This window comes from Fukomys damarensis, unplaced genomic scaffold (assembly GCF_012274545.1).
Source record: "Fukomys damarensis isolate Sample0158 unplaced genomic scaffold, DMR_v1.0_HiC HiC_scaffold_23, whole genome shotgun sequence".
In the NCBI taxonomy this organism is placed as follows: Eukaryota; Metazoa; Chordata; class Mammalia; order Rodentia; family Bathyergidae; genus Fukomys; species Fukomys damarensis.
In genome coordinates, this window is record NW_022900935.1 from 20817240 (window position 1) to 20840600 (window position 23361).

The 23361-nt window shown below is 43.4% G+C and overlaps 2 protein-coding genes across 8 annotated transcripts in view; one reads left to right on the forward strand and one right to left on the reverse strand.

Moving 5' to 3' along the window:
• Rhce (Rh blood group CcEe antigens) overlaps positions 1–14520 on the forward strand; it is a 42220-nt gene extending 27700 nt beyond the window's left edge. For 2 of the 5 annotated variants that reach the window (XM_010633541.2, XM_010633547.2), the window contains exons 6-11: positions 280–446; positions 742–879; positions 3387–3514; positions 5836–5915; positions 7945–8018; positions 14050–14517. In XM_010633541.2, coding sequence (XP_010631843.1) covers positions 280–446; positions 742–879; positions 3387–3514; positions 5836–5915; positions 7945–8018; positions 14050–14076 — 614 coding nt within the window. In that variant the 3' untranslated portion in view covers positions 14077–14517. Of the gene's footprint in view, positions 1–279; positions 447–741; positions 880–3386; positions 3515–5835; positions 5916–7944; positions 8019–14049 lie in introns of all 5 variants that reach the window. The other 3 variants (XM_010633552.3, XM_010633537.2, XM_010633540.2) reach the window with 3 other exon arrangements.
• A 1698-nt stretch (positions 14521–16218) lies between these two features.
• The window catches only part of Tmem50a (transmembrane protein 50A), a 27909-nt gene continuing 20766 nt past the window's right edge, over positions 16219–23361 (reverse strand). For all 3 annotated transcript variants that reach the window (XM_010633601.2, XM_010633606.2, XM_010633582.3), the window contains exons 6-7: positions 21169–21229; positions 16219–16547 (exon numbers count right to left, since the gene is read on the reverse strand). In XM_010633601.2, the coding sequence (XP_010631903.1) occupies positions 16502–16547; positions 21169–21229 (107 nt within the window). In that variant the 3' untranslated portion in view covers positions 16219–16501. The remainder of the gene's footprint in view (positions 16548–21168; positions 21230–23361) is intronic.

Here is a 23361-nt window from a genome sequence, read left to right on the forward strand (position 1 = left end):
AAAAAAAAAAAAAAAAAAAAGCATTTGGTTATTATAGACTGAAGTCAGGAGGCCTGGGGTCTCTAGGCCTTATATTTTTCATGCTTGTAAAATATGTAAGCTGGTCCCCACCAACTTGAGAATTCAGAGAGGAGACACAACTTGCACCAAGCCGTGCAGCTATAAAGTGACCAAGCTGAGACCAACCAGCTGTAGGATTCTCCTCCTCTAAAGCCCCTGGAGGCCCAGGACTTTGGAGCAAGAGTGTGGCTCTGGCCAAAGTTGCTTTCTGGCTCACAGGGACTCTCTTCTTGTGGATGTTCTGGCCAAGTTTCAACTCCGCTCTGTTGGACCTTCCAAATGAAAAGAAGAATGCTGTGTTCAACACCTACTATGCTCTCGCCGTCAGCACAGTGACAGCCACCTCAGTGTCAGCCTTGAGTCACCACCAGGGGAAGATCAATATGGTATGAAGGGGCCACCCCTTGGGCAGCCCCGTACCCCTCATACCCCCTTCTGCCCCCAGCACCAGCTCGTGTTTCTCAGTCAGGTGACTGCTGAATGCACCTGAGAGGTGAGGATTAATATGAGCCCAAAGATGAAGGTCATTTGGTCCCAACCAAGGAAAGGTGATGGTTTCAGGGTCGGTGAAGTAGGAAGGTTTTACAGGGTTGCTTCTCTACTAGCTTGTTGAGAAATTCTGGACAGGATGATGTCCTCCCTGTGCCTCACTTCATTCATCCACAAGCTATTTCTTTGCAGACCAATATCCACCACGCGGTACTGGCAGGAGGTGTGGCTGTGGGTGCTTCCTGTCACCTGATTTCCTCTCCTTGGATTGCTATGGTGCTGGGCCTTTTGGCTGGGTTGATCTCCATCGGGGGAACCGGATGCCCGTTGGTGAGGAATTGGGCAACTAATACCCACTGTTTTGGCTTAGAGTAACAGGACCCTTGGTGTATGGTGGGCCATCGTGGGTGCTATGGGCTGCATTCGGTAGGAGATTGTTGGCTCTTTCTCTTAACAGCTGCAAAGCCTGATAAGGAACCCACTATAGTTGGATACCACATTTGCTAGGTTGCTGAGGAACAAGTAAAATGATCCATTCAAGTTTGCTTGAGCATGAGAGGGAGTTTGTTATAAGGCAACTAGGGTATCATAGAACCCAAAGTAGAGGTGCTGCTGGGAACCCCAGAGGGGCTGGCATCAGGGATTCGCTTGGGGAGCAATGCTAAGAAGTCTCTGTTCTTCCTGAACATCTGCATTATTCTGACTCTTTAGACCTGTTGCCTCTTCTCCTGTACCAACTAGAAGTCTTGGTCTTTTGCTTCAAGAAAGTAGCCGATTCCAAATCCTCTGAAGCGGCTCCTTGGCTTAATTTGGGAAATGTGTCATTTTGGACTGGGTTGGAGGGGTGGGCCACACATATAGGTCTGTTGCCAATGAGCCAAGTGGAGGAGGAGGGCAGAAGCACCCAGAGGAGGGAGTGCCAGGCTGATGATCCAGGTCATGTCCACTTTTTATTGGCTTACTTTATCAAGTGGGTTTTCCTTTAATACTCAACGGATTACACCAGAACATTCTATTATAGCCAAGTGGTTATAATGTGCTTCTAAGAGAAACATTTAGGGACAAAAAAATCTTTTTTTTTCATTAAGTTTATTGGTACCTTTTAGTTATAGAATAGTTACATTCATCACTGGGATCTTGTACCTTTATGTGATCTGTCTTGGTTCTTGTTTTTTCCCCATTCCCCTGCCCTCCCTTCACCCCCTCCACACTTCCTTATTTACAAAGACTTTGTTTCCATTTTTTCCTTTTCTCATATTTTTTCTTCTCCCTTCTTTCCTTTCCCCTACCCTTCCCACTTCCCCTACTCCTTTAGACCTTTTCCTCCTATTTCACATTATCAGTATACCATTTGAACCTTATTTACGCTTTTCGTTTTTCACACCAGAGAAACTATTTGGTATTTACACATGTGTGTCCTATTTATTTCACTTGAATGTGTCTAGTTTCTCTAGGGACAACAAATCTTACCACATTTGAAGGAAAAAGAAGTAGACTTTTGAAGGCTGAATTTGGATAAATGATGGATATTCAGGAAGTCAGTATAAATTCAAAGATGAATTTACCAACAGTTGGATCTGCTCAAAGATAAGGCAGTCTGCTTTTCATCTGTATAGTGAGAACAAATGTCTTTTATCTCTTCTGGCTTTGAACCCCTGAAATGAAGGAGGACATGCAGAGCAAAGAATGCTGGCAAGTTACCATCTGGCTCAGTGTTCATTGCTTTGGTGGTGCCTCAGTTCTCCTGACTCTGTCACGGGAATGGGGGAAGGGGTTTACCATGAAGGTCGTTCATTCATTCACCAAATATGTTCTAACACTTATCCTGTTTCTCAAGCTATAGTTTAGTGAAGGCAATGGACAAATAAGTACAAGGCAGTATGACAGCGGCTGCATCTAAACTAGACTAAGACAAGTCAGCAAATGCTTCTCAGAGCATAGGACATCCAAGCCATGCATTGACAGATAAGCTGTATCATCCAGGCAGGGAAGTGGGAAATATATTCCAAGCAGCAGGAGCAGTGTGTACAAAGACTGTTTGAGGAAGAAGCGTGTGTTTCAGCCAAGAAACAGATATTCTTCTGGCCAAAGCTTTGGAGTCACCCTCCAGCCTGGTGGGACCAGAATCTGGAGAGATGGGCGATGCTTGGGCCTATCTTCCGGAGTCTGGGTTTATTTTCTGAAGACAGTGAGGATTCTAAGGAGGGAACAATGACATTTGCATGTGACCGAGGGAACTGGTAGAGGGAGCTTTGAACATGCATCTTGGGTGCAGTCAGGTATTTTCCTTCTGACTTTACATCTCATCAGCCATGTTTCATTATTGATGGCACTCAAATGTGACTGGACCAGTGTTTACTCCACCCCACCCGAGGGTACAGTTGACACTATCTGGGGACTTCGTGGGTGGTGCAAGTAGGCGGGGTACTCCTGGCATCTGGAAGGGAGAAGCTAGGGCTGCTGTTAAACATCCTACGCATCCTTCTGTCACAGAGCTGCCCCGTTACCATCCCGTCCCCTGATACAGAAGTATCAGCTTTGAATGTGAACTGTGCCTAGACCAGGCCCCTGCTGCTCGGAGCGGGGATCAGCAGCATGGGTGTCACTTAGGAGCTGTTCACAGCGCAGCACCAGCGGCCCTGCCTCACCCCATGGAATCCTTATCTGCATTGTAACAAGTCTCCTGGGGGTGCACGGTCAAGTCTGAGGAGGGCTCCGTGGGTAAAGCTTCATGTTACTCCCCTTTGGTGGTTTTGAACGCCAAGGGTCTGTGAAAAGGGTGGGGAGGGAATTTGGGTCTCACTTGCAGATCTGCACATAATGCCATTTGTCCCCAGGTGTGTTTTAACAGTGTGCTGGAGATTCAGGACCCCAGTGGCATGCACTACACTTTTGGCTTGCCAGGTCTGCTGGGAGGGTTCGGGTACATTGTGCTGATAGTGCTGGAGGCCTCCGGAAGCCGCGGGTGAGTTGCTAGGCCCCACCCACCACACCTGTCCCGCTCCATAGCAAATGAGCCCAGATCCCGGTGGAGGGGAAATGCATTCAGGGACAGACCCTTGGTAGGGCCTAAGCAAATTTTTGTTGGCTGATTAACTCAGAAATCCTCACCCTGTATGGCATTATCACTCCTCCGGGCTACTTCTTCCCCAAATCTACTGGGCAGAGGCACAAAGTCCTGGGCTGCACAAATGCAGACAGGCCAGGGGGGTCAGCCTCAAGCCCACTGTGTCAGTCTCGCAGGTGAGGTCAAGGTGAAGAGCTCGCACTGTGGAGTCTGACTGGCCCTTCCCTTCACTGCCTGGCTGGACACCTCTGACCTCTCCCAGCTCCGGCTTCCCCAGCGTGAATGAGGACAGTGATGCCACCTCCACCCCCGGGAGTGCTGGAAGGCTACTTGGGGTCTTAAGAGGATCTAATAAATTAATATAGGGAAACCCTTCATTTAGCCAACAGCCTATTGTTTCAATTTTAATTCCCCTACTAAGTAAAAGGAACACTTCAATGGTGAGTGGTGGCACACACCTGTAATTCCAGCTATTCTGGAGGCTGAGGCAGGAGGCCAGCCTAGGCAACACAGCAAGACCTGTCTCAAATTAAAGTAAACGTCTGTGGCCATACCACCCTGAGCATGTCCGATCTCATCAAACTAAGGTAAAAAATGGGCTGAGGACAGCTCAGTGGTACAGCATGTGCCTAACATGCGTGAGGCCCTGTGTTCCATCCTCACTGCTACAAAAAAAGAAAAAAAGAAACACTTTTCAGAGGCCTTTTGAACATTTGAATATCTTGTGAAATGCCTATTCAAGTTCTTTGGGCCATTTTTTTCATTGTGTTGTTCTTTTCCTTATAGATTTGTGAGGGGTTTTTTGTTTGTTTGTTTTATTTTTTTTTTGTTGTTGTTGAGACAGGGTCTTCCTGTGTAGTTCATGCTGTCCTTGAACTCAGTATGTAGGTCAGGCTGGCCTCAAACTCACAGCGATTCTCCTGCCTCAGCCTCCTGAGTGCTAAGATTACAGGCATGTGCCACCATGCCTAACTAGAATTCTTTATATATTCTAAATGTAGGTCCTTTGATATATATATTATGTTCTCCTATTTTTGTAAGTTACTTTTCACTTTGTGTCTTTTGATAACACAAGTTCTTAATTTTAATGTAGTCCAAGTTATCACCATTCCCTTTATTTTAGCAGTTTTATGTACATCTTAAGAATCTCTTTTAGCTGGGTGTGGTGGCACATGCCTGTAATCCCAGCACTCAGAAGGTTGAGGCAGGAGGATCACTGTGAGTTCGAGTCCAGCCTGGGCTACATAGTGAGCTCCAGGTCAGTCTCAACTACTTAGTGAGACCCTGCCTCAAAAAACCAGAGAAGGGACAAAAAATAATCTCTTTTTAGCTGGGTGTGGTGGCGCATGTCTGAAGTCTCAGTGCTTAGGAGGTTGGGGCAGGAGGATCACAAGTTTGAGCCCACCCTGGACAATTTAGCGACACCATGAGACCCTTTCTCAAAAAAAAAAAAAAAAAAAAAAAAAAAAAAAAAAAAAAAAAAAAAAAAAAAAAAAAAAAAAACCATAAAAAAGGCTGAGGATGTACCTTAGTGCAAAGGCCCTGGGTTCAAGTCCCAGTAGTGCAAACAACAACAACAAAACAAAGAAGGAGGAAGACGAAATGAGAGAGAGGCCTGTAGCCTCTGAGCTGGGCTTTATTTTCTGGCTCATTTTGTACAGTTACCCATAGCACTGCAGTGAAGGGGTAGCAGTGCCTAGGCACAGGCTAAACCTTGGGAAAATTATACTCAGCACCCAGGACCCCTTTAATATGTAGTTTAATTTTGCAAGTGATGCTCTGGAATGGCCCTGAGAGAAAAGGGCATCGGGAAGTACTTTCCAGACGTAGGAGTGGGCAGTGCAGGGCAGATAGCTCTGATAGCCAAACCACACCTCATCTTGCTCATACCTTCATCTTCAATTGGCTAATGAGGAAACTGGGGGCTCTGAGAGGTTAAGTGACTGGCCAGGATCACGCAGCCAGTCAACAGTAAGGCTGTCTTGAACTTGGGCCTTCTGTCTCCTGGTCTATTTTACTATCCCTGGGGCCTGAAGACTAAAATATGCCAAGGAGGATCATGGGACCACTCCTCCCTCCCCCACTGCATGTCTGCATGGGACATAGTGCTGGGGAGAGGACTCTTGGTCTCCTCGTAGTCCCTCCTGCAGTAGTACTACTGATGCTTAGCCCTTTTCATCCCCGATGACCTCTGCAGCCTGGTGCTTTGTTTTTTCTAGGACTGGCTTCATGATGCTCATGGACACTGGGGCTCTCAGCTTTGCTTTGGCAATGGGTCTGGTCTCTGGTCTCCTAACAGGTCAGTGTGACGCTATCCTTTTTCTCCCACTTCCTGGGGCTGGGGCCAGAGCACATTCTGAGCTGACCGTGTAGGCGCTGTCCCCTTCCCTGTGGACCAGTGCTATCAGCCCCAGCTCAATGTCACAAAGGGCTCAAATCTCACTTTAAAAAAAAGCATGGAGTCACATCATTTCAGAATTGAAAAGGCCTTTAGCGCCCACCGGCAGCCTTTCCTCAATGAGCTTTCCTGTTTACACGATACTTCTGCCATTGGGGACATTAAGGTGATTAAAAACAACGTGGGTTGGGCATGGTGGTGCACACCTGTAATCCCAGAACTTTGGGAGGCTGAGGCGGGAAGATTAAATTTCTAGCCCAGCCTGGGCAAGTTAATAACTTAGTGAGATCTTGTCTCAAAATCAAAAATAAAAAAGTGTTGGGAATGCAGTTCAGTGTAAAAGTTCAATTCCCAGTACCATAAAAACAAAAACAAACAAAAAACCCAAACAAAAACATCTAGATAGGGGTAAGGATGTGGCTCAGCAGCAGAGCACTGGCCTAGCATGTATGAGACCCGGGCTTGATCCTTAGCACTTCAAAATCAAACTCCACCACCACAACAAAACAACCAACCTGGGCAACAGATGGGGGCAAAGATCTTAGAAGCAACAAAATAGCACCAAACCGACCCCCAAAAGCCAAGTATTTCATTTATTACTGGACCCCCCCCCACTTACCTAAGAAACAATCCTACTGAGTGTGGTTATTAGGTTTCCCAGTTTAGGTAGTTCAGAAATATCAGATCAGAGGTAGGTTGTTTCCATAGGTAACACACACTGGTAGAATTCAAAAGGGAAAGCAGAGAGCTTGACAGAGGTGAAGAAAATCTTAAAACTGGACTCAAGAACACAAAAAGCACAGAAGCCAGTGGGCCAGGACTCTCAGGCACGATGTACCTTCTCTATAATATACAGCATATTTCAAAAATGGATATTCCTAGTGATGGTTCTGATGTTTTAAAAGCCTGTAAATATGTTCAGTGTTGTCTCGTAAGACAAGAATATATGTTTTAGATGAGTTTTCACCAGTGATGAGTAAGCTTTGGCTATCTGGATAATGTGAGCAGGTGACAGATTATTTCTGAATAATTTTAGGTACATGAAATCCGCTGGTTTCACTTTGCATATCAGTATCAGTTAAAGGCTACATTCTGAAAGGAAAATCTGTATTTTAGTAAACACATGCCTATTCTTGTTAATCTTATCATTTAACATGCTGAAGTCATCATCATTAAAAATATACAAATAGCTGGATGTGGTGACACATACCTGTCATCCCAACTATTCAGGAAGACTCGATCATTTGCTTGATCCTGGCAACACAAGAGCTTGTCTCTTAACACATACAGAAATGGGGGGAGGGAGGCAGAGAGAAAGACACAGAATGCCAGAGATTTCCCGCCTCTGATGGAAGATGAGCACTCTGTGTGTCCTGGGAAATTCGGCTGACTTTGCAAAGCTAACAGGATGTGTAGGGTCAAGCTGCCCGAGCAGAGGATGGACAAAAGGACAGGAAGAGCTGGCATAAGAGCAAGTTGTCACAGTGATGTTCCTCACTACCCTAGCGGAAGCTTGAGCTGAGGCTGGGCTTGGGACCTATGTATGGGGCACCTCCTGGGAGTCACTCTCCATGGTAGCAGTGGGGTTTTAAATGGGTCAGCTTCGCAGTGGAACACCATCTGCCACAGTCCTTCTATTCTGTCTTGGGAAGGGCATCCGATCTGCAGTTAATCGGTGCTGCTCAGTGTCATTTCAACCCTTCGGAGAATGCTGGAGAACGTTGCTCTTGCCAGGTTCTATTAGAAAACAGCTACAGAATTAATGAAGCCGGCCCATGAATGACAGGGCTCCCACTTGTCCGTCTCTCCATGGTGGGAGAGAAAGGCTTTCTGTCTGGATGCTGTAATCCACGTACAGTATGTTGAGTAACCTTGACATAACTATGCTGTGCCACAAGCGTTTTAACACTTCATTGTCATTTGCTTTAAGGTTTTCTCCTAAAGCTCAAAATATGGAAAGCACCTCACGTGGCTAAATATTTTGATGATCAAGCTTTCTGGGAGGTAAGGTTTTTTTTAGCGAGAGATTTTGAATGTATGAACTTAAAAAGATTTCAGGATATATGTGTTATAGTGGTATTTATAAGAGTAAAACAAAAACAAAAATGAGGTAAAGAGCATTAAGGAAGAGTAAGTTCATAATGTGTGTGTGTGTGTGTGTGTGTGTGTGTGTGTGTGTTGGTGGGGAGTGGGCAGTTGGTAAAAGTTACCGCTTTCCTGATAATTCAAGATCATTGAAGGTCTGTGAGGAGAGAAAGGCCATGGGTCACACTTGCTCTCCTTATCTGGAGTCATCAATGTTGACAAATCGTTTGACAGGAAGAGGATAGAACCCAACAATACAAGAGTGAAGGAAACCTCAGGAGTCACTGAGTCCAACCCCCCTATTCAGCAGATACTCAGAGAGGAGACATGACTTGTTCAAGATCTCAGGGAGTGAGTGGTAAAGCTCAATCTAGAACATGACTTTTTTTTTCTTTGCTACTGGTCATTGAACCCAGGGCCTTTGCACTGACTTTTTTTTTGGTATGGGGATTGAACTCTGGACCTTGCACTTGCCAGGCAGGTGATGGAACCACTGAGCTAAATCCCTGGACCTGCACTGACTTTTGCACAGAGTTGTACTCCCAACCCTTTTATTTTTTATTTTGATACGGAGTCTTCCTAAATTGGTAAGTTGTCAAGTTGCCCAGGCTAGTGTCAAACTTGTGATCCTCCTGCCTCAGCCTCCTGGAGTGCTGGGACTACAGTAGGCATACACCACCACCCATTTTGAAAGCAAGTCTTGATAAATTAAACTAGTGGATACAATGAAACTTGTAATACAGGAGTTTGGAATTATCTAGCATAGGGACATAGCACTGGGCTGCTTCTGAGGATCTCTCTGTTACACTGTAGCCTGTGACTCATCCCCATCATCTCCCTGGTTTCCTTCCTTTGACTTCCACTCCCTGCTCACAAAGCACTCTGCTAGGCATCTTCCCAGGTAATCGCCCAACCCATGCCTTGGGTAGGCTAGAAATACAGAGACCAATAGGGCCAAAGGAAGTAGGTCTGCAGAGGTCAGGCTAGGTCTTGGCATCCTACCTTTGCAAATGGAAGAGACAAGACCAGGGGCTGAGTCTTCTGCGTCCCAGGCCAGTCCATTCCCCGCCCAGCATCTAAGATATCCAAAAGGGACCGAGGGGCAGTCTTATTATGCGGCTGAGCAGGGAACAATCAGGGCTGCTGGAGAGACAACCTGTCTCTTCTCCATTTCCTTCTCTTTTCTTTTTCCTTTTCCTCTCCAAACAGCTTTATGAGGTACAATTGACATGAATGAGTTACACATACTTAAAGTATACAACGGGATACATATTAACATATTCATATACCCCTGAGATCATCACCACAAACAAGACAAAGAACACATCAGTCACACCCCAGACATTCCCTTGTGCTTCAGGAATTGTTCTCCCCCTTCCCCTTTTAGTCCCATTCCCAGGCAACCACTGAACCACTTTCCATCACTTTAGATTGGCTTGTGTTTTCTTACAGTTCTTTAGAAATGGAACCATATAGTATATCTCTCTCTTTTCGGAGGCAGGGGTCTGGCTTCTACTTAGTATAATTATTCTGAGAGACATGTTGTCATGTGTAACCTGCCTCAACTTGCACCAGCTTCTCTTACCTTTAGCAGCACAGGGGGAATCTAGTGAGAGGAATCAGAGAGCTGGTTTAGTCCACAAGTTCATTCCACATGTATTTACAAGCTCTAGGCCAACCAACAAGGGACACCACAAACATCCAGCTAAAGTATTCAAGTAGCAATAAACATTTGCTGGGTAAATAAAGGAAATCTGAGACACCCTAACACCAGCTCAGCTGCAGGTAAAATAGAGTAAGTTTGTACCTAGAAGAACACCTGATTCCAATCACAATTCCATGATGTATCAGGTTGGCAAGTGCTTTGATTCTCACTAGAGAAATAATAGAAATCTGATACAGAAAGATCCCAAGTTTGAGCCCAGCCTGGCAACTTAGCTACTTAGTGAAACTCTGTCTCAAAAAATTAAAAAATGAACTGAGATTGTAGCTCAATACAAAGATCCTGAATTCAATTCTCAGTACCAGAAAGGAAAAAAAAAAAAAAAAAAACTTTATAGACCCTTACTGGGTGTTTTTGAAGATCAAATGAAGCAAGAATGTCTGTAACAATATTCAGAAAAATGCAAACCACCATGTGAATGTGAAAGCTTATTACTAGGGATTTAGCCAACCATGAAGGAATATGTAAACATAATAGCTATCATACTGCAAGTCTACTATTTTTCTGCGAGCTTACTAGTTCTGATTTCGCAACATTATCTGTTTTCATCCTCACAACAATCTTGTGTGAGAACAAGTACCTCTATCTTAAAGATTATGAGACTGAGGCCTCTGGGGATGAAGTAACTTGCCCCCAGTGACAGAGCCAGTAGATGGAACAGGAGGAATTTGAATGGATGTTGCCTGGCTCCAAAGACACCACATATGAACGTGTTGTGGGCAGCTGCTCGATAGCAGAATTTTATCCCTGCCGCCACCACTTGGGAAATCTTCTGATTTATTTTCTTGCAATTGAGTAGAACCATTTACTCAGCATTCTACCATTTTCAACCTGCATTTGAAAGCCAAATATCCATTACTGAGGCAAGGATTTAAACTTGCAAAGGTGATAAACCCAGGGATAATTTTTAAAACTGTACAACAAGGCATTTTAAACACTATTGCAGGCTCTCATCACATTTCATAGAACCAGAGTTTAAAAGGTGGAAGGGACGTCAAGCTAGTTCAGGGGCTCAGATGTAGCTCAGTTGTAGACCATGGGCTTCCCTTTCATGAAGCCCTAGGTTCAATCCCCTGCACCAAAACAAAAATAACATAAATAAAAACAAAAACAACTCATCCATTCCTTCTCTGGGGGCCCAGACTGTGTCTTGGCACTGCTGGGAAGGGGCACTGAGCCCTCTCCAAGAACACCCATCTAATCCTTGGCTGGTTCACGAAAATGCACTAATTCATTTCACTGCACGAATGCTCTCATCTTGCCGATGTTGTGTGAGGGAGCGTGAGACAAATCTAAAGAAAATATAGTTCTGAGTCTCAAGAAGCCAGATATACCCATTTTCAGTTTCCCTGTAGTTTAAAGGATCCTTGCCCAGGCACTAATTTATAGAAATTTAGTTTTATAACACAATTTTTCATGCATCATGTGCTTTTCCTAAGAGAACAAACTGCTTCCTGTGGTTCTTTAATAAACCATATACTTTATTTCATGCTTTGCAAAGCACAAAAATTCACTGATGTCTACTTTTTAAAGTTTATTCCCGTTAGCCTTTCTGAAGTCAAGCAAGGAATCGTACAGATGAGTACTGTGGACAGGCCTCTGTTTTGAGGGCCTGTGTAGAGGTTAAGGACTGGGTTTTATATGTGCATAGCTCTAATTCTGAGGGACCACGTCATTCAGCCGTAACCGCTGGGAGAGAGAGGAGGGAGAGATCATGGATCGGGAACGTCAAGGAAGGCTGAAAGGTGGCTAGAGGCATTTGACTTTGATTCTACAGGCAACTGGAATTTCTCAAACTGGGAGCTCTGAGTGGGAAAATGAGGCAATAAGAGGAAAGTTTTCACATTAAGTTGAATGGTAGGAATATTAGGAAGGATTCTGAGATGACTGCGTTGTGCTGAAAATCACCCACTGGCATCTGAATAAGTATTTGTAGTTAGTTATCCTTAAACACCACCCCGACCCATGCTGGGGATGGAACCCAAGGCCTTATGCATGCCAAGCATGTGTTCTACTATTGAACTACATCCGGAGCCTATGCAGTTTATTTTTAAATGATTTTATTGCCAAGAACTATAAGCATCACCAATATTTTGGGAAAAAATACAACAGAACGTGTTGAGTTCCTCTTGCTGTTTTATACAGTTTTTAAAACCTAGTCATCACATCAGTTATCACCCCTGCTTCTGATTTTAAATAAACGTTCTAAGCATACAAGAAAGTTCTAGCAAATGCTTGTTCAACCAGAATGAGTACAGCCAGCTTTTTAAAGTAGGAAAATAGATTAAGAGACTGCCAATGATTTCTTAAAGTCTCAGAGGCTCAGGGAAAGGGCCTTCTGGGAGGAAATATGAACTCTGATCCTAGCTCCCCCAACGGTAAACTGGAGTCCTTGGGCAGGGTACTTTACATCTCTGAGGCTTGGTTTCCTTGTTTATAAAACGGGATCAAGTCTTAAATTCTAAGAGCATGTGCTCTGGAGTCAGCCCGATCTGCAGTCTGCCACTTTCACTGTGGCCTTGTACTAGTACAGTCCCAGCCTCCCCATTTCTATAATGCAGACACTGCTAACTCCCCCACTGAGAGGACTTGGGCACCTACTGATCCACAGGAGACATCCCTAAGTGTTAGCTACTGTGACTCCTAGCCCTTTGATTCTGTGATCCAAGTGTTACCGCCCAAACGGGGCTGATGGCTCCCAAAGTCAAAGAATTAAATCACAAGCAAAGGAGGTAGTTAAATGGAGTGTTTATTGGAAGTATAAGAAAGCTCCCAATAGTTGGGAGGGGTCCCCAAAAGGGTTGCCAGAGTGGGCTCTTTGTCTGGCGCCTTTATGTTTAGGTGGCCAGGTCCCCGGCCCTAACAGGTTAGGGTGGGCTTAACCTATAAAATTTGGGTGTGGACTGTCCATGCCATAATACAGAGAAACAGAGCACACACTCACTGATGGAGCACTCTCTGGCCAGCCAGGAATCTTGCTGCGTAATTAGAACAAAGTATAAGGGAGATGGGGATTGGGTCACAATGGACACTTTTCCTGTTTGCTTTTACATTCCTGAGCTAAGTGATCTACATGGCTCGAGTTCACATTTAACCCTATGTGCATGCTATTTTCTTTATAAGGCTGACCAGCCCAACACTATCTTAGGCCCTGTTCCTTGCAAGCTGCCTATTTATAAGCTAAATAGCTAAACTACCTCTTACATAAAGTTACTCAACGTGAAATAATGTTGAGTGGCAGGCTGTAGTATGGCACAAAAAGGACTCAGAATATATTCAGCCTACAGAAGATAAGACCCAAAGGAGACCTAAGAACTCTCCCCAAACATTTGAATGACTGAAATGTAGAAGAGGAAAAAAAATTTTTTTTGGTACCAGGGATCAAACTCAGGACCTTGTACTTGCCAGGCAGGTGCAGCACCACTGAGCTAAATCCCCAGCCCTGAAAAATATTTTTTTTCCTTATGCTCCTCCAAAGAATTTCAACAGGCCAAGTGGGAAACACATCACGCATTTCTAAAAATCTGCAGTTTGCAAAGTAGAATAAGCTACTTCACCTGACAGTAGCGAGTCTCCTATCACTGGAGTTATTCAAACAGAAGTCAGATGATTATTAATGGTTCAAGTGAAGAGGTAAATGAAAGTCTAAGATCACACCTCTCAAGTGTTTGTGATGAAACTGTGTTAGTCAGCTACCTTCCCATCACTGAGACAAAATACCTGAGAAAACAACAACAACAACAAAAAAATGATTTATTTTGACTCACGGTTTCAGTCCATGGTCAGCCTGGTCCATTGTTGTTAAGCTTACAGAGAGGCAAAAACTTAGTAGAAAGGTTTGGCAGAAGAAACCTGCTCACCTTCTGGCATTCTGGAATGAGAAAGGGGAACAGACAGATACAAAGAAAAAGACCAGGGATAAGATAGTCTCTCCAACTAGGTCCCATCTCCTAAATCTCCACATTCCAACAATGCCATTATACTATGGATTTAGCCACTGTCATTAGAACCCTCCAATCCAATCACTGTCCAAAAGCCCCACCTCTGAACATTATTACCTTGGGAACCAAGCCTCCAGCACATGAGCCTTTCTTTGGGAAACATTTCACATTCCCATCCTAACAGAGGTATGGTAAGTTTGAAGAGATCAAGCTAGAATCACTATGCATATAAAGTTAAGAGTATAAGGGTCCACCAGCACTAAACATGTTTGCTTTGCTTTTACAGTTTCCTCACTTGGCTGTTGGATTTTAAGCAAAAGCATCGAAAACTAACAAGGCTACTGATCGTGGAAACACAACTTCCTTTCCCTATTGCCCGCCTGTCTGTATGTGACACTCATTATAGCAGTCTTTATGTACAAAGAAATAGGGTCAGATGGACTTGATATTTTAAAAACATTACAAATTTGTTTAACTGGCAATTTAATAATAATTTTAAATAATGTTTGATTTTATTAAAGACAATGCTATCCATACTTCAGGTTGCAGACACGTTTGGTCCAATTCTAGTGCCAACTGTCAGATTTTTTCTCATGCTTAATAAAGTATATTATCAAGTAAACTCCTACCTACAGCAACAGCAGGTAATTCCAAACTTTTAAAAGTCAAAAATTCACTTCTATTTAGTCCTTGCAGACATGCTTTTTTTCTTTTTTGGTTTTTTGAGACAGGGTCTCACTATGTAGTTGAGACTGACCTGGAACTCACTATGTAGCCCAGAACTCACAGTGATCCTCCTGCCTCAGCCTTCCGAGTGCTGGGATTACAGGCATGTGCCACCACGCCTGGCTCTGCAGACATGCTTTTATTCCAGCAGCTTTCTAAAATAGCTGGCACTTCCTGAGCATACTGAGTCCCGCTGTAGGGAAAGAGTTTCGGTCACTTGTGAGACAGAGACACCTGGCCTCAGAGTGATTAAAACACTGGTCCTGACCTTGAAGAAATCTTTTTTTTTGGTACTGGGGATTGAACTTGGGTCCTTGTGCTTGCAAGGCAGACCACAGAGCTGCTGAGCTAAATCCCTGGCCCTTAAAGAAATTATTTTAAGTCTCCATCCTCTACATAATCTCATGTGCAAAAAGGTGGACTTCAACTACTGAGATTCCTTCCAATTTTCATTTTATGGATCTATGCAAAAAAAAAAAATTCACAAGCCATTTCATGGGTGATGATGGCAGAACTGTCATTTCTTTGCTTAGGGTCCCAATGGCCAGCAATATTCAAAACTGATAAGATATGACAGCCCAAAATGGTGGCTCCGGTGGAAGAGTCCACACACCGAAACGATCAGATATAGCTGATGGTTTGTGGGGCTAATTGGAGCCCATTTTATGAAAAACATTTCCAGGAAGAGTTCTGAAGAATATGTACCCTATTTTGCAGAGGCTGGGAACCTTGGGGGACAAGTGTTCCAAGGAGCAAAGACTATGAAAGTTCCTGCTGAAGCATGTAATTATAACAGACCCTGCTGGTCTATGGAGCTTAGTGGTTCAGGTCAGAGATAAAGCGTAAAATCTAATTTATTACAAGAACAAAGAAATTTTGTCACCTGGATAAAAGACTACCATGTCAAGTGGTAACTGGCAGGGCCGAATGGAACTACAGTCAGAAAGGTATTCTTTCCTGAGGCCTAGAGCGGAAACCACCCCCTCCTGTCCTAACCCCAGATGAAGGACAGAAGACACAGACACTGGGCCCAAGAAGTCAAAGTCCACTTTCCTTTCTACAGGGAAGAGAGGGAGAGGAAAAGGGCCAGGAAGGACTACGTAATTCTTGAGTTACCTACTGTCTCACTGTATTCCCTCCCCTTCTTTAATATAGAAGTAGCCCCTCACACACCTGGACACGGGAGATGGTGATTTGTGGCGACATGAGGCCCCTCCATCTCCTCAGAGGTAGCTTTGATAAATCCTTTCTTTTTTCACCAAAAATGGCCTCCGGTGGTTTGTTTTCGAGCTGCAGACAAACATACCTGAGTCGTGTCCCACCAGCACCTGTGTGGTGGCTGAGTTACATCATCCTCCTCCCTAAATCAGCAGCACATGGAAGATCTCCCATAGAAGAGACAAAAGGAGCCTGGTGGCTGAATCACGGCTTTTTTCTGACATATTCACTTACACTTTGGGAGAGCCTCAAGTGCTCATGCTAATTTGCTGAAACTTTTACAGAATTTTTGGTAAAACCATATAAACCAAATATAAATATGTAGTGAGGAAAAAAAATATGTAGTGAGAAACAATTTTGACCACTGAATAGTTTATAAAAACAAGAAAATACTTATATTTCATTTAACATATGACAAAGAAGAGGCCACATTTAAATAAACACATTAAATTTTCAGAGCACTTTCATTGCAGTTTTGGACCTCAGACGAAATACACTGATGAATCCATAATTTCTCCTGTAATTTATTTTATTTTTACAAATTATACCATGATAAAACTTGACAGAAGTTACTCATGTGAAAGTTTCCTTTAACATTGTATAAGTTAATTAGATGCATACCACAAGAGATTTTGTGGCTGTTTACACAGGGAGTTCTCATGATTTTAGCATTATACAACTTGAAGCTGAGACTGCACTCAGAAGGAAGTTTAGAAAATGGCATTACAAAAGCCTGGGAGTGAGCGGTAAAAATCCCCACGCAGGGCTGCCAGGCTGTGGGAAGTCTGCTGTTTTCACTGCCACAAGTCTTCAGTGCGGCCAAACTTAAACACCAGTCCTCTGTAGGTAAACAAGAAACATCCTATGAATGCCTGGGTTTGAGAAAAGAGAGTACAAGAGATTTTGAGGAGAGGAAATAAGCCACAAAGAGTAACGGATGAGTTGCATACAACACATCTGATGCGAAACTTATCAGAGTAGAAACTGACCATTCCAGGGAGGTGGATTCTTCCACCACTCTCTCCAAAGCTTAACTCGTGAGTATGAGACACACAACTTCAGACAAGTTAACCAGTGTTTAGTGTGTGACCATGAATGATCTCGCTTTGTCGTATTCATTCAACAAGTCTTTCTGGGGGACAGAACCCAAGGTCGCACGCTGCTAGGTAAGTGCTGTACCACTGGGATACACCCTCACATCCCCAACCCCATCAACAAACCCTTGTTGTCTTCATGGGTTATAAAGATAACTAACGCACGTAGTTTATGCCCTCAAAACTGCTCACATTTGACAACACACTGTGGTAAATATTGTGTCGTGGGTGGCATATATCCAAAATGCTAAGGGAGCAGAGAGGTATTCATTCTGTCTGAAAAGTGAGAAAATAATTTAGAGAGGGGATGGTATCTGAGATGAGATTTGATGGATAAACAGGAGTCTGATTGGGAGACTGACAGGCACAAGAGCTAGTGGGATTATGTAGGACTGCTTCAGGGAGAAGAAACAAATCCGAGAAGGCAGAGGCATTAAAAAAAAAAACACAGGGTCAGGGCTGGGGATGTAGCTCTGTGATAAGAGTTCCTCCCTAGCACGTCCCCAGTACTGCCAAAAAAAAAAAGGTCTTGCTGGCTGTGGTGGTGGGACCTATACTCCCAGCTACTTACTCAAGAGACTGAGGTAGGGCTCTTTGATCCTAGGGGTTTGAGGCCAGGTTGAGCAACAGACCAAGACCCACCCTGTCCTTTAAAAAACAAAACAAGAAAAACAAAAAACAAAAAACAAAAAACAAAACCTCCTCCGGGCTCCAGGAAAAGCCCCCCTGACAGCTGACTGGTATGGCAGGAATATGATCTCCCACCCTTACACAGGGTTCAGGCGAGGGAGTGGTATGGCTGTACTCGAGCCTGAAGGAGCCTCAAGAAGCAAGGAGGGCAGCGGTGTGCACAGAAAAGACAGCCAAGGTGTGGCAGAACAGGACAGTCTCATCTGGCTGAAGCAGTGCGGAAGGGATATGGAGGACAGGGAACTGAGGCAGCCAGGCTTTAGGTGCCTGAGGGCAGTGAAGGGCGCAGAGGCCAGCCTGCAGGCGCTCTCAGCGCCCTGCTGGTTGCTAGGCCCAGGCTATGCAGGAAATGGGGCTACACGGAGATATAGCTCCTATTTAAAAGAAACAATTGTATATGACTCTAGTTGATTGTTAGCATCTGTGGCCTCTGGTTGTCATATCTAGTTTCTCAAGAAAAACCAAAATTCTGGTTTTTATGTCAATTCTAAGGATTTTTAAGTGTTGGCTCAATTAAGGAAAAAAGTGGTCTGTATAAAACAGAACTATAGGGAGAATTTGGCTGCAGCCATTTGTTTTAATCTCTTCTTCAGAGAGCTTGGAGTGCTGAAAAAATGAAGATGGGAAATGACAGACAGGATCAGAGCTTTGTTTTAGGAATAAAACAGGATAAGAGGGGTGAGAACTACTGGACTTAGGCAACAGATGGATCATGACCAAACAAACAATGGAAATGGACAAGAGAGAACAGATCTAAAACAATTAGGAGGCAGATTCAGTAGGACTAGGATGTGGCGAAGTATGAGAAACTGAGGTAGGTGTTTCAATGGTGTATACTGTTTTCACTTTGTCTTTTCACCTGTTTTTCAACCAATGTACAATCAGGGGTAAGCCCATGGTGAGAATGATAGGTTCAAAACAGTTTCATAAGGCTTTCACCCCACCTGTCCCAATACTGGGGATTGAACCCAGCCTTCACACTGAGCTACAGTCCTGGCTTTTTTTTTTTTAAAGACAGGGTGTTGCTTAAATTGCCCAGGCTGGGCTTGAATTTGTGATTTTCCTGCGAAAAGTCCTGGGATTACAAGCGAGCGTGCACCACCATGCCCAGCCTTTCTAAGGCCTTTATAAAGGTAAACGCTCACATGTTTTTCTATAAATGAAAGCAAAAATGGAATGAGAAAATCATTTATTCTCTGTCTTGGAAGTGTATTAATTTTTCTTTAAAAAAATGTAGTAAACCTCCAAAAGCTGATTTGATCTCTGCTCGTCTCTACTTTGTATCAGACCTAGTGCTGTAAAAAGAGAGAAACTGAAGTTGGTTTTCAGGGACCTATACTCTCAGGGAAGCTTAAAAGACATGGTAACTTCAAACATGCACACGTGAACTGTAACCTGAAGAGTTTCTCGGGCAAGAACCAGTCTTTCCTACACTGTCCCCTGGTCACCTTCAGTACTGACATCTGCCTCTTCTGAAACAAATTCTGAAGTCATCTGTAACTTTGCTGAGTACTGTTCTAAGTCAGAGTGGTAGGCAATCTGCTGTAACTGTTCTGATAACAGTGTCTATTTGCTGAATTTAACCTAATTTATTTTTAAGTAGAATGATGGTAACAAATGAAAAGTTAACCAAACTGGTTGCATATGAAAACAATTTATTTTAACTCCTGTGGGATAATGACAAGTCAATGATCAGTTTCCAAGGTTTTCTGAAACATGATAACTATGTATGAACTTACGTGTTTCTCCCCATGTTGGAAGACACATAAATTTCCCATCAGATTTTGTCTTTCGTTCCTTTGCTTCTCCTGCTGTGACATACTAACTTTTCTGCCAGAAGTGACATCCCAAAGAGGAATTTACTTTATCTTGCTGAGCAGATAAGGATTAAGATACAGAAGGCCACTGTTGGCCAGCTCCCAGTAAGTCCTGACCACTCCTGAATCCAGAAGCTTCTCTCTTCTGACTTATGACATTACTTTCCTCTGGTTGGTACCGGGGGTGCTGAATCCACCAGAACACCCTGACCCAGTGGGGATATGGTCCTTCTATAAAGCACAAATCTCAGCATTGCAACTTGAAAGGAAAATCCCTAAACATCAACATGTACCTTCCCACAACCCAGGCCATGTTACTCCACTCAAATTTCATTTCACAAGTTGGGGAGGTTTATTGATTTTATGTTTTTCAATTACAGTGCTACAATTAAAGGAAAAGGGTGGGGAGGAAATGACTAGTACTAAATAACTGGTTGAGACTCAGCGAGAAGAGAAGAATACCCAATGACTCCATCTCAAATTTCAACATTCTAGTAGCTAGAGCTCATTGCTTCTTGGCCTTTTGGCTAAGATCAAGTCTTAAGAGCTAGAGGCTGTGGTACAGAGTCTAGCGGATCTAAATGTGAGCCACATGGTCTCAAGGAGTTGACCTAACTTCTCTGGGCCTACTGGCACACATAAAATGGGCAATAATGGACAATAAAATGGGCTATCTTCAGCGTGGTTATGGGGGTTTATTAAGAGTGTACATGTAAATAAAGCACTAAGAATAGTGCCTAGCACATAGTAATTGCTCAATAAACTCTGTCTTCCTAAATTGCTAAACTTCACAGGTTGGGCATGAATTTGAGATCCTCCTATCACCCAGAGTGCTGCGATTATAGGCTGGTGCCACCATGCCTGTCTGGTTACTATTATTTTATGTATAAAAGTCAAAAGCTTTCCAGATTTTCCACCAGTTTCAGGACACAAGATAAAATCCATAAAATGTGTATCTTGCCACTTCTTAATTTACTTTTTTCTTATTTCTAAACTGATTTTATAAAATGGTAAAAATGCCTGGTATAAGTGTGAGTACTAAGTGTTGTTATTACCATGAGCAACTATTTGTAGTTCAAGAGTGGTTCAAGTAGATTTGGGGCTTTTGTTTTTTCTTTGGAGGCGAGAAGAAAGAAGGAAGGAAAAGTTCCACACCACAGCAACTTCCTAGCTATTTTCGGATCAGGGCCTTCTTTAAAACTCTTTTGAAAGCCAGATCTTCTTCTCAGAAACAAGCACACCTATGCACTGCACAGGGAGACATCTGCTAAGTCTCACAGTCAGAAGCATCTACAGCGTCACTGTGAGAGCCAATGCTGAAGGTGGAGAGAAGTAGCTGGGATGTGGTTTTGGGAGCACAGAGCTAGGGGAAAGGACAGGTCCTAAATTTCCAGGAAAGAATGAACGCTGAAGGTTACTGATGAACGTATTTGGCTCTTTAGGGGCCATAGTCATCTTTTCATTGGCAATTACATCTAAAAGGATAAAACCTGATAGAGCCTTTCCTCCACAATTCAAATCAACTTGCACATTTTAATGACATCAAAAGAAAGAAGAATTAAAGAAAAACAATTTTACGATGTTAGAAATACACCTTTAAAATGAACACTGTCAGTGTTACAAAATGAGATCTGTGTGAATCATAGTTAATTCATTAGAGGGTGGAGAGTTAGTTTTAAAACTTAATGTGTATTTCCAAAGTTAACAAACTAGCCCATGTAGTAACAATATAGTCAACCCCAGTCTTTGTATGGTATGAAAATGCTGTGGGGGAGGGGTAAATTAAGCAACTAAATAATAGTGACATAAAAGAAACTATTATTACAAACAAATAAGATAAAGAATGCAAAACAAACTTACCCAAAAAATATGAAGGCATTCTGGAAAAATACAGCAATTCCAGGATATACTATGGGTTTTTCTGCAAAAACAATGATAATATTTAGATGTTTATGATATGAAGCTATTTCATTTCATACACACTGGCAAATGCATTCTTCTACCTAGCTCACTGGTGTCTCTGGGAATATGGCTGGAGTGAGTACTAAATGAAACTGTGTCTGACAGGGTCCAGTGCTGGTTTAGCGCCAGGCCCCTTTCCTCACGGAACGAGTCTTTACTAAAGGCACACTGTGTGTCAGTGTTGTGCGATGTGCTGAGGATGCACAGGGAAGCAAAACAAATCACTCTGCTTTCACGGAGCTGGACGATATGAAAACCAACATGGAGAGAAAATAAAGCAGGCGGGCACAGAAACAGAGCAAATGGTGAAGTTGGACATGGGCGGCTGAGAAGCCCTCATGAGAAGCCAACCTGGGGCGGGGCAGGGCAGGGAGGACATGAGGACAAGAGCCATGCAGAAGCAGCGGGACAGTATAGTGCAAGGGCCTTGAGGGGGCCATGCGAGCACAGTAGAGGACTGGACCTGTGGAGAAAAGAAGGAAAAGTGGATGACGGAATAGAGGTACGCACAGCAAGGACCCTGACTTTCACTCTGAGTGAGATGAGAGCCACAGCAAGATTCCAAGCAGAAAATCAACATGAGCTGGCATATTTTAACAGATCTCTCTAACTGTGGTGCTGAGAGTTGGTAAGGGGCGAGATGGAAACCCACTGGGAGGCAATCTCAGGAAATCAGGCAAACAACTGCGATAGAAGCCACCAAGGTGGCAGCAAAGGAGATGGTAAAAAGTAGTTAGAGCCAGGATTCATTGTACAGCAGAGTCGGCAGGGTTTGCTAACGAGTTGGATGTGGCGTGGGAAGAGGGTCCCCATCTCTGACAGGCCTCCACCACCTGGGGTTTGTGGCCTACACACCTGTGCAGACAGCACAGACCTCAACTCAGATGGGAAAGGCTGAGACTGAAGATGAAAATTCTCACCAGCTTCTATTCCTGGGGTTATCAGTGAGTACTCACTAGATGACAAACCACGGCCCGATAACAGATGGACTGTCAACTTTTTCTCATCTTAAAAGTTATAAATTTATCTGACTAACATAACAGCTGGTTTATTGAGGCCTTCACTCCTATTCCACATTAAATAAATATTGTAACTAGAATGGTCATAATGATGTTGTATCAATGCAACTATGTGAATGATCTCACCCCAATTCTGACACTGGTACAAAATGGCACAGGCTGGGCTGCAGGGGCCAACACAATGACCACTAGGCCAAGGCACAGAGCTCTTACAGGTGGGTGTACAGCTGCCTGGCTTGGGTTGATATAAGATTGGTTCAAGGCTTCTGAGTTCAGCTCTCATATGATCTATACCTTGTATGATCCAATGCTCCAATGCAAATATTATCATCTTGAGTGAAGGTGAACCTTTTAGACACCGAGTACCCAACCCAACTGCAACCCAAAACCCACTTATTTATCACCGGGGGAAAAAAAAAAAAAAAAAAAAAGCTGACACTGCATTTATACCTGAATACTGAGGTGTTAGTTTAGAAAAAAACAACTCATACACTTGGATCCCGTGCCAACAGAGAAGGCTCTGTGTCCCGACTGTGGCATGCATGCCATAGGCTCAGTACCACTGATATAATTTAACTAAATATAACTGTAATATAAAAGGGGGGAATAAAAAGCAAGTACTTTTCTACCTAAAAAGTGATGACAGGATATAGCCAGGGAGGCTAAACTGAATGTATTTCAATTCTAGGGTGTTAGAACTTTGCATGGATACTATTCTGAAAGTTAAAGCAGGGCAAGCTTTGAAGAATTTTGGAAGCCAAAAAGAAGCAAGGTTTGGAGCTGTGTCCCATTTTTTTTTTTTTTTTATATATTCTAGATTAAAAGAGAAAAAGAAGAAAGAAATGCTAACAACATACGAAACAAAACCAAACACAGATGGGGGAGGGAGTCCCCATATACAAATGTATTATTAATGGTAGTAGGCCCATCTATATGAATAACAAGCCTTATTATAAAATAATCAACTTAGGGCCAGAATATTGCTCAGTGGCACCAAGCCTGCCTGGCAAGTGCATGGTCCTGAGTTCGATTCCTAGTACCGGTAAAAAAAAAAAAAAAAAAAAAAAAACAA